The following is a 17,748-nucleotide window of genomic DNA, read 5'->3' as shown; positions in this document are numbered from 1 at the left end:
TGCTTTCCAGCCTCATAGTACACACCTTTTGTTTTACTTTCAACACAGGAATGAGTTTAACAAGGGAAGGACTAGGGCCTGCCAACACTGCAGCTAGTTGAGATCTACAAGAAGATACTGTCTAAGCCTTGCTGCCATAGTGGAAACAGTAGCAGAAAAATACCAGTAGTTATACTAGTAGATATTCCCCTTTTGGATGTTTGTTCCAGAATAACTGTAGCAGCCTAACTATTCAAGATAAGGGTGCTTTATTTCAAGTGACAGAAATTGATTAATATATAAATTTCACAGAAAATGTTTTTCTTAACATCTTCTTTCCATACATCATTACATGTTCTTACATATTATTTGTACCTGAAATGAAATAAAACATCTTAAGATGGATTAATAACAAGAAATAACTTAGAATAAAGAACTTTTCAAACAAGCCGTAGATAATGTTAGGTTGTATATTCTATACCTTTCCCTCCAGGGGCAGTATCTTGATCTTTAAACATGAAAATGAAATGTAGCATGGACAGATGATCTGTTTCCTTAAATAAAAATCTTTGTGCAAAAAATTTATGTCTATTTTGCATCATAATTATGAGTTGTATAGGAACACTAAGGGGACAAAATTTTACAGTTCTAAATCAGTATTTGTCTTCATCAAGGTATTTTTCTTTTGTTCTAAGACAAGCAGTTCGTTGAACCCTCCTGACAGCGCGCCACTGTCTTCATCATCACTAAATGTAACCCAGTGACTGAAATCTTTCAAGCTGGAGAGTTTTAAGTTTTCTGGAGCGTGTGCTAGAGAAGCAGCCGATGCTGCCTGTAGGGAAAGAGGGCAGGAAGAATCCGTGTCCAGGTCCAAAAGACTGGTGTTCTCTGGAAGGGAGCTGGTATCTGTGAGCTGTGGATGCTGGCCTGCTACAGGAGGGCCCTGAAGGTTAGCCATCAATTCTGCAGCATTTGGTGCCAGCTGCTTAGTTGTGCTGTTTTCTGGGCTGGCAGAGGATGTAGGAGCTGAGAGAGCAGACTGTGCGGGGACAGGAGTGTCCTGAGACTGGGGGCAGAACCCAGGATTGTTATTGTTGGAGTTGAACATTAACCCACTAAAAAGTGGGTTGTCACTGCTCTGGAGAACTTGCAGATGAAGAGCTGCAGGAGCCGACTTCTTTCTTCGGGGTGGCACCTTTGGGGCAAAGGAAGTGTTCTGGGGAGGCAGCGCAATGGCCTCAGCCATGCTTGCTGAGGGGAGCTGCCTTTCACTGCTCCCCTTGCTCTCCTGAGGCTTCCCAGACTGTGGTGTTCTGGGTTTGGGGACTGGAGTAACCCTGGTTGGACTAAGAATAGGTCTGGCTTCTAGACAGGGCTCTGGCAAGCCAAAAGGAGACTGTTCTGTCTGTTGGTCAAATTGCTCTTCTGCAGGCATGACCTGAGAGGGAAAAGGAACAAGAAATTTGAGAACAAAAATGGTACCTGAAACTGAGTCACTTCTAGTGCAACTCCTACTGATGGCATTACTGAGACAAGCTGACAGTCCTGGAAGAAAAAGAAGCAGTATAAAGAGGAGGTGTGACAGCACAGGTTTACAGAGCACCTGCTTGGTTCTGTTCTCTTGCATTGTGCCTTGGACCAATGTTCATCTACAGAGTGCTATTTGAGGACAAGTATCCTACAGCCTGTTCGCTCCCTGTATGAGAAATACATCTCCTTCTGACCATCTCTCCTTCACGTTAGGATTTTGCTCCAGACTAAATTAACACAGTTCTGAAGAGTTATTTATTTGTTATAGCTCTCTGCTGACTAATATTATTTAAGCAAGAATGCACAGGGAGGGCTAAATTAATGGGCCCAGCAGCACATGCCTTTGGGTGTGTTCTGATAGATAAGGTTGAAGGACAATTAGCTTAAGTTAACCCAGGAAATGCATTAATGTCTCTGTCGTGTCTCAGGAACTGAAGCTAAAATTAAACTCTCAAAGTACAACCTAGCAGATATTCACCATTTAAAGATATATAAATAACTGGAACCCAGCTCAGTCCAAGAGGGCAGGGGCTGCTTCAGATATCTCACACTCAGTGCAGCTGAATGAAAGCATTTTAATCCTTTATTACTCTCCCATATATTAAAAGATAATATAAAGGCTTTTTAATGCAGTCAAAATATCCAGTCAGTATTTCATAATGGACATACCCCCTGCCACTTGTGTCTATATGCTGTTGTCAAGTTGCCTACCTTTGATTGCATGTGTTTTTAACGATAGAGGTGGATTGGGTAGAGGTTTTCAAGTACACAACTCCCATCTGAATTCACTCAGATGGAGGAAGGAGCGGATTGAGTCAAACTGAAATAGATATATTCCTGCAAGAGATTTCATATAACTAACACCAAAATAGTAGTCCCTCTCAGCACCTTTCAGGAGTGCCCTGGGAATGGTGACAACCTAAACAAAATGAACAGACCATTCTTGGTTACTGGATGTTTAAGGAAAGGGCACACACCATGTTGTCTGTTCGTTTTTCTTTTGTGAATCTGCTAAGTAGAGATGGCACAAAGTCCATGACAGACAAGGGGTGAATGCCTTTACAAAGGAAGGTAAGGCAGGAGTCCTGACAACTTAGAACAGAGCTTCCTAGCAAAGGTTCTGTCAAAGGAAGAGTATGAAAGGTTGTATTTGTCCCTCTCTTGTACTTAAATTGCTTTCACCATTAAATACTCATTTTAGCAGCTCCAGAGGTGAAGAACAATTATCTCCATTGTAGAGACCTGACAGAGAGACAGATTACAGGTTTGTATTTTTAGGAACCTGAACTCTCAAGTAGAATCCAGAATCCAAAGTGAAAGGCTGAATCCCATTATGTGTGTGAGAAAAGTCAGAGGTGTCTGAACAGAACAGCACACTGATCAAGGAGCTGCCTCCAAATCAATACAGAACAGACCACTTATGACGTGGTCAAAAGTAAACACGGTGATAAAGAAGGGATGAGTCTTAAATCCCGACAAGGTTTAGACAAACCAGAAGAAAAGTAACAAAACCTAAGAGAATGGACTGACTATTATAGAAAAGCTGAATACAGCTGAGTAATGAAGTCAAAGCTCTTTTTCCTTTCCAATTGCCTAATACATTTTTATGCCTTGATGGCTACAATACACAGAATCATTTCAGCACCTGCTGACTAAGAACTTTAAATGACAGGACTTCGAACAAACTGTTTCACAGCCCACCCCCCTCTTGCCATTGTGCACGCGGTGTAAAGGAGGCTGGATGCATTTTGCTGCAACTATCTTACATTTTCCGCCTTGACTCCGGTCCTTTGCAGAGGTACTGGCTTCTTTGTAGTTGGAACTTTGGGTGGTGGGCGATGGGGCATAAGCACTGGTCCCACCTGCGGCCCTTGAAATGATGCTGACTTTGTGATGCTGGGAAGAGGCTCGGGTTTGGTGAATATTTGGTTTCTAGTTGGAGCAGGCTTTAGTGCATCTTCCTGTACTCCTGAAAAGCAAAAATAATTAGCATCTTGGCTTGATCAGACTGTAGCTTCAAGATAATTTCTTTCACAATGACATTTCCCAAGACACGCATGCCTAAAGGGAATGTGTTCAGGCCAGGAAGGCAGGCTTTAGAAATAAACACAGACCTTTGTACTCCTGTCACATTTGTAAGAGGCAGTTAGGGAAAAACTCCCATCTGCCAAAACAGCAGTACTGTGCCACCATTTGGCCAAGCGGATAAAACACTGGCTGGGAGTTCAGGAGTACTGGACTCAAGTCCTGAGTCTCCTTTTGCTCCGTTTTCCTTATCTGGATAATCAAGATAATGACACCGAGCGCGTCTTGTACTTTGGGAAGAACTGTAAATGCCAGCTGGTGGTAGAGCACAAGGGACTGGAAGTGATGCTGACTGGACTAGTTTCCTTGCCAACACTGAGTGGAATGCTTAATGTGAATTTCAAAATTAATGGAGAGTAAAACTGATTTAAAAAAACATATGTACAGCACTCTCTAAGGAACAAAGATCAAGATGCCTTTATGATATTTCTAATTAAATTGGATTATTCCAAACGGCACTTGCTCTATTTACAAATAAAAAGGGATATTCTCCTAAACTGAGAGCCTTGCACACTCAGGTAGCTATTTCAGAGTCATACTGTGTTCTTTCTCATTCATACAGCATCAGCAGAAGGACTACTTGCAACCCTGGAGGGCACAGTCACATTGCCTATGTTTCACTACCTAAGCTGGTTTCCTCCTCTAACTTGCCTGTGCAAGAAGCTCTCTTCTCCAGGGATTACACAGAGAGCCTGTACACAGAGCAGCCTTTTAGCTTAGCCATTCAAGCTAAAGTGGTGCAAGTTTCTATCCAGGTTACAACTACACTTGCTGTCCAAATGTGAACAGAATCCAGGTTATTTCTCCCATAGCTGGATGTGCTCTCTAGTCCTGCTTGGAATAGTGAGCATTTGCTAAATAGAGTGGCAAATAATCCTTTATGCAACTCTGAGCTAACACAGGCACCATCAGTTTAGGAAGACCCATCTTTATCTTTCAATTTTTCAGACTAATCTGGACATAAGTAACGCAAGATGCTCCTAGTAACAGGTTCTACAACAAAATATACAACTTGAGTAACTCATTGTGAAAAAAAAGGTTAATATTACGAAAACTGACAGAGAACACTCAGTACAATCTTGCAAGAATGTGTATGTCAGTGTTCAGGTGAGCTTCTGAACAGAAATATGAGCATCTGGGCTATGACAGGAAGGATGAATACACCTACAGTTTTCTTTAAATAAAGAATTTTTATAAGTCAGAAAGCTGTGCTCACCTCCTTTAGCTTCCATAAGACATCTAATAGCTTCTTCTGCTTCCTCAGCTGTGGTGGTTTTGATCTGCTTGACGTTGTAAGGTTTACTTATTCCAGTCCGGACTTTAGGCTTTAACAAAAATATGAGAATGAGTCATCTTGAGAAAACTGTTTTTTCTTGTACACCTGTAATCTTACAGCTAAGCTCACACACCTGTGAAGTTATGGTTTTGCCAGTGGCTATTCAGCAATCTATAAATACTACAGAAATGGTGGGAAGTCTTTTGGCAGATATTACATCTATGTTACCAGCTGACAGACAGGCCAATGGCTTACTGCCACAGCTAGAGCCTTAGCCACCCCTTGTTCAATACATTAAGGTTCTCATCCAACAAAAGAGGAGTCGGGAGGTGTTTCCACATTCCGGTCTTGGTCTACGCAGAGGGCTAGCAGCCTTGCTGGCAATGGTCAAGACTTTTCCTGTGTGCTGGGCACTAGCATGGCCCATCAAAAAAGAGGTGAGAAAAGAATTAAAGCAGATTATGGTGTTGAAAATTCAAGTTAGCATCTGTCAGAAAGCAGCACGTGGAATAAACCAACAGTGCCCTGGTCTTGGACCATTCTCTCTCTCCCTCTTTGGCCTTTCTAATTTCTGGCAATTTAATAACACTTTTCTGGTGTCTAGCAGGTCCTACAGTCTAGTATTACAGTACAACAAGTTCATCTTAGCATTTCCAGCTCAAGCACGTGATGGACTTCCTTCTTGGTGTGACAGGTGCATCATGTACACAATGCTCAGTGTCTATGTAGATGGGGGAGATCAGGACAATGTTAAGTGGCCACACTGAGCGGCAGGACTCACTGGCTGCTGAGGGGCTCCGGCTAGCAGCTTTGCTGTTGCCAGGATGGAGCAGGTAGAGTGGCTTCCTGGAGAGTGGGAACCATCTGAGGGGGACTTTTTGCCTGATGGTCCAGCTAAAAGAAGAATAAAAATGGCTTTTTACATTCAAGAGCTGGTACAACATTTTATCTGCAATGGGCCAACACAACATTAAAGAAAGTTAAACTCACCAGGAGGGGGAGGCCTCTGTGGTGGCTGAAGTGGCCGAGGCCTGGTAGGAATGGACTGAGACCTGCTTGGAGTCCGGCGGTGACGTTCCCCACTTGCCTCCAGCTCTCGCTTCAAATCAGCCAGGTCTGTATCATCTAGGGAAATTTTAGGAAGGATCTGTATTAGATATCCGCTGGGTGAGATGCACCAAATCTAGGTGGTCAGGAGAGAGGTGATAATGAATGGCAAGCCTCAACCAGGTATCTCAGCAACACAGCATGGCTCCTTTCATATTGTTTTGCTGTGCCCGAATGTCTCCCTGGTCCCACTCCAGGAAACATCTACCCTTTTGTCAAACACTTCACTCCCTCCTTTTCCAGCATTTATTAACTGTTTGAGCCAACACAAAGATTGCCTCCATCTGATTTCAGGGTTAGCAGTCACCTTGTTAGATTCTGAAATTTTCACAGCCAGACTTGGTGGCAACCTGCTCTCATTCAAACTGTGTCACGGCAGCCATGAGGAGGCTAGTCACAGTCAATCCCTTGCTCTTCCTTCCTTATCATAGAAATCCCCTCTGAGGATTAGACAAGTTTCCTTGCTCAGGAGAACTGTTTTTATGCCAGAGAAAAGTCTGTCTGAATGGCTCACTCATCACATCTCTGCTTTCCAGCAACGTCTCCTAACAGGTACACCTGCCTCAATCTGCTAGCCCTTGGCTGCACCGTGCATGGCTAAGTAATTACACAGTCTTTCATCCTGTCTAAGCCTCTATGACAGCTGCAGAGGTGAGAAGCAGGGATTGCTTTAGTCTCCCAGTCTGCTATAGTGAGGGCTTTCGCTTCAGTTCTCTCACACCGCCACAGCTGCCCAGCCATGCAGCTATGTTCTTAAGGGCTCCAAAATCCACTGGGTTTAGTTTTGTCCCTGTGGTTTGGACAGGATGGGGAAGGAATTGTGTAGCAACAGTCTCTCATACTTCAGGCATTTTTACACAAGTTCCTGTTTTTCAGAAAGCTGTGCTCTGCAGGGAATACTGAGCTGCCTCACCGTTTCCTACTCCCACTCAGCAGTGGATGGCAGCCACAGAGACACAGCCTGTGATCTGCCCAACCTGCCCTCCCCCTTCTCTCTGCATTTTCAATGCTTCTAAGCTGCAGATATGGGCTCATCAGTACGATCCAAGGAGTCATGCAGGTGCCTAAAAGCACAGCTTGAAATTCTGGCAGTAACACTGAATACAAGACAAAAACCAGCCACCACTACTCTATCGCTTCCCCTAAAAGGCTGCTGCTTTTAGGCAACGGCTCCCAGGGACATCACTTTTGGGAGGCTATGCCCTTCTCTGACCTCAGAAACACACGTACACACTGCTCTGCCCATGACTGGTTTCCGTCTGTGTCTAAGATGAGCTATACAATCATCATACCTTCAATTAGGAGTGACTCAGGCAGAACTGGAAGCTTATGGAGGTATCTGAAATTGCACAGACTTTCAAGATGGACTGAATATATCCTATTTTGAGTTGTGTGAGATCATAGCCCCACCTTGACCTCTTTCAAACCATGCTTTATAATCTCCATTTACTTTGTGATATTTTTTGTGGAGAAGAGTTAGTGTGGGTGAAAAGAATCACTGCAATTCTCTGTACCTTAATGAATCATCACACAGTAGGCCAGAGGTGTTTGGAGGGCAAGGCACCCTATAATACAAAGTGATTGGCTTCACAGTATTTAATAATGACAGATGACTCCTTGGCTCAGGGCTAGGTTTCTGGGTTTGGCCACAGTGTGCCCAGCGTATGAGTCAAGGTGGGCAAGCAAGCTGTATATCACTCTGATTGTTTGGAAAATCTGTCTGCGTAAACTTACGAATTTCATTTCATCGTTTCATCTTTTTGAACTCTACTTCTGACTCAACCTTTGAAGGTATTAAAGTTTTCACTTTTATGTCAAAAGATAAAGCATGTCTGAGAGAATGCAGAAAGACAGCTACTGAATCACTTGCTGTCATGTAAGTGTTTAATACATGACCCAGCCTGTCAATGTTTGGTCACTGCAGCATGTCCTGATCACATCCCAAACCACCACTGGTGTGGCTAGTTCTTGCTGCAGTTTTTATCCATATTCTCTTCACAGCTTTATCTTCTCTTTACCAAGTCATCTCACAATAATGTGCAAACAAGCCAGGTGACCAGGAAAAAAGGTAACACATTTATGAAGCACTAAAAGAATGAATGTACCTGTTGTGTGAACCTCAACTTCTTCAGACGTAAATAAAAAAGGAACAAAGGAGAAACTTTAGGCTTCTTTGAAGTAATTAATTTGAACGCAATAACCTCCAGCTGGACTGTCCAGCTTACCCCTGACTGCACTGCCACAGCTATTGCTCGAAGAATGGGGCCAAGCCCATCACTGAATCAACAGGATTCCTTTGGTTTGATTTTGCTCTGGCTCTCACCAATAAGAAATAATGGACAATTTTTTGTTGTATGCTCTGGTGCCGAACAACATCAAATGGATAAAAAGACAATTTCTCCTGACTATAAAAGGAAATCAGCATTTCTCAGCACTCTTGCCTTGCCCTGGGCTAGTGAGGAGGAGGATCTAAGCCTTATTATTTGTATTGCTGTTACGCTGGAGTGCCTCAGTTACAGTCACTAACTCAAGGAGGGTTCAGCATTGTATGAACATGTACCAAAAAGAGGATCCTTATCTTTGGAGGACCTACAATGAAAATATAAATGAACAGGGAAATATAGACAAAAGGAGAACAAACAACAAACCTTCAAGTCTTACTTTAAGGAATGTAGATAATTTACCTTTACACAGCTGTGGGTTTTGTCCAGATTTGTTTGAATGACCTATGGAGGAGAAATGTCCACAGCCCTCAGGCATATCTTCTGCTGTGTCTGCTACTAGGTCTTGACACAAAGCATCATCTAAATAATCATCTTCATCCTCCACTATATCACCTGAATTAAAATATTAGATAACAAAGACTTAGTGTGCAAATGCATTCTCTGTCTCTCTCTACTACAATTCAATGAATTTAATATATGGGTTGGGCAAGCTTCTTGTGTAACCCATGTGTTTCATTACAGTTTGTTTCTATACACACAACTGTACCATACACTGGATTTGCTAACATATATTGTAACACTAAATTGATAGGATGATCTAAGCAACAGTTCTCTGCCCAGGCACAGTGCCGGATCATGGCTTTAGTTACAATCCTCTTTTTAAGAAGTGCAGTTTCATTACAAATCAAGATACCACCGACACTCATACTGCACCTTCTCTGTTCAACCAAAGTCAGCAAAGCAATTTCTCACAACTTAGCTTAGAAACCTGGTGCTCACCTTCTGAGTCATAGTCCAAACTCGAGAAGTCAAAGTTTTCTTCCAGAAGACAGGAGTTTGCCGTGGGGGACATGGGAGCAATGCTGTCACGTTTTCGAGCAATTTCCTCCTGAAGGCCCTTTAGCCAGTCCTTGGTCTTGGGCCGGATCTTCACTGTTCTGCCTCTGACCTAATGCGAAGAAAGAATTGTCTCCCCTTTGCCAAGCAACTTCACAAAGCAAAAACACCCAAACAGAATAAGCAAGTGCTGCCAGGATTGTACCACTGCTTCAGAAACTGATACAACTAAAGCTTCATTTCAGAAGCTAAAAGGAAGAACTCTTCCTACCCCCATAACCAAGTTTTCAGACTGTAACAATATTCTTGAAAGAAAATTAGCTTCACAGCTCAAAAGCACTGCTGCTGCATTTGGGAAATACTTGAGAAATAGGTGAAACTTCAAATATCATCAAAACGGTACCGTGATAGCAATAATGGTGTGGGAGAGTTCCATTTTTGAGTTGGTAGCTTTAGAACACACAAGACTTTGCTACCTGCTGCCACTTGTAAGGAGACTCTCTGCTCAGAAAATCCCAGGTATGATGGTTGATGTATGTGGAAAGTATATCATTAAACAGATTAAGACTACAGCTGCTTATATGTGTTGCTCCATGCCAGTTGGGGTGAGATGTATCCAAGCCAGCAGCTTGGGCAGGAAAATTGGTTTGGAAAGTTCACAACCCAGGTTCTCAGCACCTTCAAACATTGTGCACATAAAATTGTGTTTCCGACTGTGCTATAAATTACATCAATGAAATGAGCCAAATTAAAGCATAAAACTCCAAATACGAAAGAAGAATGAGAGTTAAATCCATTACTTTAGTGTTAAGTTTACAGCGCAGCCCCACAAACAATTCTGTCAGCATAAATGAGGTGGTTCATGACTTGTAGAGTATGTGTGTGGGAAGGAAGAGCAGGGCATGGAAAGATAAATGCCTACTGCTAATGCTGAGTTTGCCGCGGAGGCCAATGAATCATGTTGTTCCAGCTTGGCAGAAGGAGTTTATTTGATACACTTCAGAGAAACAAAAAAACCTCCAAACCACAATGGTGAGGATGCTTTGGCAACAGTATAAAGTCACACATAATCTCAGGAGAACTGCTTCAAGTGGCAGAACAATGACCGAGTCCATGTATTCTGTAGTGGTATCAGAGGCCAGATCCTAAGCATTGCTTAGGAGCTCCAAGAAAAGTCACCTCCAGCCCTCCTGAAACCAAAATACTACATTAAAAACCTTAGCAGCTGTGAAAGATAAAGACTTTGTGAGCACTACATTTGTTTAAAATAATACTACTTGATTTAGCTAGAAACATAACTATCTCATTCTAAGGAACCACTTTTGAGAAATTTGTTATGAAATTATTATAGGTTTGAGAGTCTTACTTTGACACCATCTATATCCATGACACGAAGAGCTGACTTGCTGTCTGCAAATGTCACCAGCATTTGACCTCCACTGATCCTAGTAAAAAAAGGCAGAGAAGAGAAAACAGTGCATTTTAGTTCACCATTGAATAAAAAGCCTTAAAGGCAAGCATGATAGTTTTGTACAGCTACGTATTTGGTTTTAGTTGTATTTTCCTCACAACTCTTTTTTTTGGGGGAGGAGGAAGTGATCTTGGATCCCATTTGGGCTCTTCCTCTCCCCCATCGTCCCTTGCGTGACCCCAGCACCCTGCCCTTTACTGGGTCACCCCTGAAGCGTAGTGCAAACATCTCAGCAGCTAGTGATAGGATATCAAGTTAGATGCGCACGCTCCCTCTGTGCTAACTTCCATGGCTCTGCATATCCCTTACCTCAGGGGACATGTGATATTCCCAAAGAGTAGTATACCATCAAGCTGTAAAGCAATTAAAAACAAAACAAAACCACCAAAGCATGTTCTTTTCTTGCTCCTTTTCTTCACACGCAAGGTGGTGCTGCTGTTCCTGCAGGGCTGCTTTTGAACCCTCAACTTATATTTGGTACTTAATAAAACCACACAACAGGTCATCAGTTTTCTCCATTAATAAATGGATCAAATACAACATAAACAAGTTTCTGGTCTTGTTTCCCAGGTCGTCTGTCACGTCTTGACCAGTTTTACCTATATTTCTCAAAACAGAAGTCTCATAGCTATGCTGGAGCCCTGTACAGAGTCAACCAGAATGAAATTAAACTGCTCTGCCAGAAGGTATCACACCCTTCCTCTCAAACTCAGTAGGTGCTAGAACTGTGAGAAGCCATACTATTAAAAAATAAGCAAAATGACCCCCAAAAGAAAGGAGAGACAGCCAGGAAATCCTAGTGAGTGTGAAAGTGTGCTGGAAGAGAGCAGACCTCCTCGGAGGAAGTGAAGCAGGGCCTGAGGACCTGCCAGCAGAAGCAATGCATGGAGATGAGGCCTGATAAAGGTGATGATTCACATCAAAGCCTCTGCTTTATGGTGCTGTACTGAATAAAATTCTTCTCTGCTCAGCCAAGAGAGCTGTTATAGACTATTTCTTTAACAGGTTGATGAGAGGTAAAAGATATTCAACACACTTGTATTCAACTTCTAATGAAGAATTCAACGTGCAGTAAAAGAATTCAGCATACTACTATCTAATACAAAATTAACTCTGTCAGGACAAAAAGGGAGTTTCTAGTCTGTGTTTTTGAATAAATGACATGCCATCTCAGATCCCAAACTTACCTGACCAGAACAATAGTGCCATAATCCTCAAAGATGTGCATAAGCTCTGTACGTAAGTCTTCAGGAAAATCATTTTTCTCTTCAGGCGTTGGTGATAGCAGATTTACCACCACTGTGGCATCCAGCGGTCCCTGGAAAGATGACACTTCCTGGAAAACACTCTCACGGGCAGCTTCATTAACTTCCTGAACTTCCACTTCTACAATAGCCAACACTGGCCTACATGAAACAAAGGAGAAATGCTTATTTAAAATTAAGATCAACATCACCCAATAGGAAATGATTATATGAAATTAACATCAATGTCAAGCAGTAGGACAGGTAAGAAATTAGCTGCGTGAAGGACAAACATTGTATTGTTTAAACTCCATACATCTATGATAATTTTCAACTCCACGATGTCAAATCTCTTTGCAAATATTTAATTAAGCCTACTATGCCTTAGAAGGAAGTGATTATTATCTCCTACACCAAAAGAGAAGCAGTAAAAATTATTTAGGGTCTCACTGCAAAAAAGCACTGTGGCTGGCAATACAACCCAGAAGTTCAGTCTGGTGGACTGTTTCATTTTTCCTGCAGCGGAAGATCATGCCTTGAGCACTGTTAATCATATTTACCAGCCCTGCATTAGCTGAATGTAACAGTGAGGACATGCCATAAAGGAATTCAAGTAACAATTGCGTGTAGCGCTTCTGGCAAACCTGCAGTTTAGAAATACCAGGATACTTCACTCCTTATCAAACAGCTGTCTCCCAAAACATCTATAGCTCGGCAAGGCAATATATTGTTTTCTATTAGACAAGGCCACATAAAGATGTCTTTTTCCAAAAACTAAGGCCAAGGTACTCCAAGTGTACAATGTGGTTATGTAGCAAACATATGTCAATCTATGACATTATAAGCAGCCAACACTGCAAACTTGCTTCTTCAGCCAGTTCTTACAAAATACCTCTGTGTGTTACATCTAACTAAAATTGAGAAAGTTGTCTGAAAGAGTAAAACTTGTCTCATCTCAGTGGATGCAATCCACATTCTCAGACTTCCACCTGCACGTACACACAGAGCAGTAACTGGGATGGCTGCTCTTCTAACTATGTCAAAATTGCTGCCTCCTACTTGCAATAGAGCAGGCTCTGGAATACGCATTACCAGAATATATGAAAGGAACAGCAGCAGAGCTAGAAAGGAAAAATATAGGGGGAAAAAAAAAAAGGTATAGGAAGTGTTATCTATTTCTATAAGCCCTGTGAATCATAATGCATTTCCATATGTCACAAAGCTAAGGCCTTTTTCCAGCACAAACCTCGGGAGAGCAAACCTGCTGACTGAAATTAAAAAGCAGTTTTTACAGTCAAGTTTGCTGAAATATAAAACCAGTGTACAACAGCCATGTTTCACAGATTGCATCCTCGGGGTCCTACATGAGTGCAGCAGTTCCACTGTGCTTTGTGGAACACAACAATGTCAAAGCCTTGATGCAGAGAAATTGATTGCAAGAGGCATGTTCTTCCATTGCTGGAGGAATACAGAACAGTCCTCGCGTGCAAGAGCGCCACGAGAAGCACAGAGCCAGCTACTGTGGGTCACTGAGCGCTGCTGTGAGGAACAATATTGTAGCATATCCACAGGGCATGCAATGGGTGAGACAAAGATTATTCTGAATGCAAAGGAGCTTTCAAGGTGTGTTTATTACAGAATTTGTTTCAGAGAACTAAGGCGGTGGCAATTTTAACAAAGAAAGGTCATTCATATCCCTAAAGAGAAGTTAGTGATAAGGACCAACCAGAGGCACTGGTATTTGTTTTTTCCTCCTCCTCCCATCTCCATTCCTAAGGAAAGCTCAGAAGCCCAACACTTCACTACTCCGAAGAGGTCACATCTGACCCCATGTACATGGCTTACACCTCTTCAAGCCACACAGTCCCAACCTCCTCCTCTCCCACAGCAAGCTGAGTGGGAGTCCATCAGAGCAGCTTGTTTTGGTATCGGAGCTTCCCAAAACCAAGCAACAGAAAGCCCTCAGTTTTCTATACCTGTTGCTGCAACTTATCCAACCACCCTGAGATCACAGTGCAGCAGAAACCAATACAGGACCATAGATACTTGCCACTCTGGTATAAAACCCACCATGAGGGGAAAAAAAACACCAAACGGATACTGGACACAGTATAAGGGTGTAATTCCAGTTACAATCAGACTCGGTCCCTCACTCTGAAGGTGTAATTCAGTATGACACATTCTAACCCAGCAGCCCTTTCTCTGATTGTTTGCTTAGGACTTTACCTGTGGTCAGATGCTTGCAGCTCTGCTCTCCCATAGTACATCAAGGCTCCAGGGGTCCAGGTGTGCCTGAGTTTAGTTTCAGCATTCAGATCACTGTCTAGAAGATTGATCTCTCCAGCTATGAAGCAGAAAACACAATTTAAAACTCACTCAAAGCTAGTTTTACTAACAGTAAAAAGCTATTTTATTAGGATGCACTTCACAGACCCTAGTAGCGGGACGTGGGGTTTTTTTGATCTGGTATATACCATTAAAAGAAGAGCTTGTATCCTAAAAGACTTACAAGTTAGGGACTAGGAAAAAAAAATACAGAAAGGACAGGGAGTACAACACTAGATCACTAGAATAAGACACCTGCAAAATGGTTAACCTGAATGTCACTCAATCAATTACCTGTACAATCTGGGTTGACAGAGCCATGTTAGTATTTTTCTTCCTGCCCCAGAAACAGACACTGTACTTGCAAAATACACTGCAAATGTGAATAACACACAGGGACTGGAGAAATAACACACAAGAGATGGGAGAAAGCAAACCTGTCCAAATCCAACCTCCAAATACTTCCTCTGCAATGCATTAAAGTGACAGAAAGTGCTCCAGACATTATGCTAGAGTGAGGTGTTATATTGCTGTCAGTAACAGGAAAGTTTTTAGGTCATTGTTTGGGCTAACAGATAACTCCATCTCTTTTCTGTGGAGTTGAAAATGAGTTAATACAGAATACGGCATTTCTGCCTCATCACTCGCATTGGGGCTGCACTTTATTCTCAGAAGGCAAATAGTTGTCTATCTTGTAGCAGCAAAAAGAAGCAAGGCAAAAGAATTAGAGCCAGAGGCAGAAGAGCCTTGCCACCAGCAGTAAAGGAGAGGAACTCTGGCAGCAAACTAATTAGAAAAGCTTTGCAAGGCTGGGAAGGTGGGTGAACAGACAAAGGGTGAGTTATATACCCATGTGAGCTAGCTGTGGGAGGCCTACAAGCTCTAAAGAAAGGAACCTGCCTTGGCTCTTGCAGACCAGCTAGACAGGTCCTACGTTCTGTGTGTACTCCACCAACTAAAGTCCTCCCAAGTGCAAGCCTTCCCGTGCAAAATAAAGAATAGGCATTGAAAATGCTAAAGGGTTTTCTTTCTCCTAAAATGAAAACAGCCAGCACAAGACGGCTCTTCTATCTTCCTTATCATGGCTCATACAGTTTTTCTTTCCCACATTACATCTCTATCAATGGTTTAAGCTCCTCATTTTATTTTATTTTTCATTCCTTAAATAAGAGTGAATAACTCTCTATCACATTAACATGTACTCTCTGATTGCCCTAGTTTTGCTTTGTAGTTCTTACACTTCATGTACTCATGGTATGACTTGGATTCCAAGCAGTAGTTCCCAGGCATGTGAAAAATCACATCTTCAGGCACAAACCAAATTACTTCTCCAGCAATTACACTTTTAATATGAATTTGTTCAGATTTTATAAACATTGGGAGATAGATGTACCTGCAGACTGAGAGAATGGTTATAAAAACAGTCCCTGCATATGCAAAGAAATACTTTTTATTTTGTTATTGTAACTTCTGAATAACAAGTGAAAACGGCCCTTCTGTTGTGCTGGCCACTCTTGATCTCAAAGTACTTTATAAGCCCTAATTAATGAAACTCCCCCAATTCCAGAAACTAGCAGAAACGTTCCTAGGAATTACCAAGGCAGAAGAAATTACAGAAAAGTGCTTATACCTTGACAGAGGATAACAGTTATAACAATCTAGCCATTATAACACAGGAACTTTATGTGGACTAATTTCTAGATTGCTACAGTTGGGATTGTTTTCAGTTCCTCAGTGGGCTCCTGGCACCTTTTCAATCGGTAGCATGAAGCCTTTCTTCACATGCTCAAGAAGAAAGCGCTCTCTCTATGTCTGCAAGTTATTCCAGTGAAGCCGAAAGAACATCTGCTTGAGTAAAGCCACTGCAATTTGACTAAGACTACGACACACACCTCAAGACAGCTCTCAGCCCAGAACTCACTAAATCCCTTCCTCACCATTCACTAGATTAAATCCCCTTATGTGTGTTCTGGATGAAATCTAAACCAACTTTCAGATAAAGAAGGAGGAAAGACCCTACGCACCTGTTTTTTCAAAAGGCAGTTTCTTTCTCCACCAAAGCACTCTGTCAGTCCAAGCTGGGGTTCTGCACTTATCACTTGTATCATAAGCCTCTGAGCCAATGTCATATTTATATGTTGGTCCAAAATTAATAGTCCCTTCATGGAAGTCTTTAAAAATCTATGAAAAGATATACCATCTCTTTGATTAAGTTACAGGTGAGGTAGGTGCCATTGTGATGTATCAACTTTCTTGCAAACAAACAACATTCTGATTTTTAAACAAATTACTACATTCATGTACTACAAACAAGGGTCTGAAAATGCAACTTTCTCACACTCTCAAGGAATTAGACCAAGCCAACATGTAGGTATTCCAGAAAATGAGACACACTGACTTACTTTCCCACTGGATTTTTGCTGCTGTAGTTGATCAAATTCCAAAAGTGTTTTCCAATCTTGACGTTTGAGAAAATAAAAGACTTCCTCATATGTTAGATCAATGCGATAGTTAAAATCACCACACCAGAAGACATAGTCATGTGAGAACACACTTCGCCCCTAGTTTAGAGGTACAGAATACTGTTAATGTTAAATCACATTCATAAAAATACCTTTTAAATGCACTGAAATGTACAACTCCATCTCTCTGAATTACTAAACACCGGACCTACTTGCCACATTCTACTCATTAAAATCCATCTTGTGCTAAAATTGAACGGTTCCTTCACTGTCTTTTTCATCCTGCTGAGCTGAATTTTGTAAACAAGAGTGTCAGACTCTGACCTCTGTTTCCTGAAGGTATGTGTAAGCTGGGATCCCAGCTTTATATTCACAATTTGACTATCATCAATATTAAAAATATGTTTGTTTCCCTAACACATTTCACACACATATATTTACATATTCTAAATATAACACAACATGTGCTTCTTGTACCAAGGCATATTCAGCAACAAAGGTCCTGAGTAAGAACAAGCTCCAAATTTGGTCTTATGTGCACATCATAATTTTGTACACGTGTTGAAATAAAATGTCAATGAAAATTCACTCCAGTTCTAAGTGTAACATCCTATCCTCTAACCAGGCTTTTTTTTTTTTCAGTTAAGCTATAAACCTCTAAAACCCAGAGATTCAGAAAGGAAATGTCACAAAGCTGTTGCTGTCACAGCACTAGAGGGCACTCTTTATATGTATTATACACACAAGGTATATTTAGCTATTATAAATGTAAAGGACATTAAAAAACTAATTAGAAGGTATTAGAAGGAAAATCTACCATAAGGATAACTGTATGGCCATTTGGAACAGATACGCTATGCAGGATGTCCAGACTGTCAATATTAGTTCTTACATAAAACAACTGATTGATATGCTGCATGTGCCAAGCCTCTAAACCTTGCAAACAACGGGGAGTTAAAATTTTATGCTCTGCAACCTAAATGCCATT

The 17,748-nt window shown here is 41.7% G+C and overlaps 1 protein-coding gene across 1 annotated transcript in view; it reads right to left on the bottom strand.

Moving 5' to 3' along the window:
• Positions 1-360: 360 nt before the first annotated feature.
• The window catches only part of SYNJ2 (synaptojanin 2), a 68,048-nt gene continuing 50,660 nt past the window's right edge, over positions 361-17,748 (bottom strand). The window contains exons 16-27 of the mRNA XM_068397462.1: positions 16,701-16,859; positions 16,323-16,479; positions 14,200-14,317; positions 11,917-12,135; positions 10,625-10,703; positions 9,202-9,370; positions 8,662-8,814; positions 5,861-5,995; positions 5,652-5,764; positions 4,811-4,919; positions 3,276-3,478; positions 361-1,417 (exon numbers count right to left, since the gene is read on the bottom strand). Coding sequence (XP_068253563.1) covers positions 620-1,417; positions 3,276-3,478; positions 4,811-4,919; positions 5,652-5,764; positions 5,861-5,995; positions 8,662-8,814; positions 9,202-9,370; positions 10,625-10,703; positions 11,917-12,135; positions 14,200-14,317; positions 16,323-16,479; positions 16,701-16,859 — 2,412 coding nt within the window. The 3' untranslated portion in view covers positions 361-619. The remainder of the gene's footprint in view (positions 1,418-3,275; positions 3,479-4,810; positions 4,920-5,651; positions 5,765-5,860; positions 5,996-8,661; positions 8,815-9,201; positions 9,371-10,624; positions 10,704-11,916; positions 12,136-14,199; positions 14,318-16,322; positions 16,480-16,700; positions 16,860-17,748) is intronic.

Source organism: Nyctibius grandis, chromosome 1 (assembly GCF_013368605.1).
Source record: "Nyctibius grandis isolate bNycGra1 chromosome 1, bNycGra1.pri, whole genome shotgun sequence".
Classification (NCBI taxonomy): domain Eukaryota; kingdom Metazoa; phylum Chordata; class Aves; order Nyctibiiformes; family Nyctibiidae; genus Nyctibius; species Nyctibius grandis.
The sequence above is the reverse complement of the archived record's forward strand: the minus strand, read 5'-3'. Positions and strand labels throughout refer to the sequence as shown.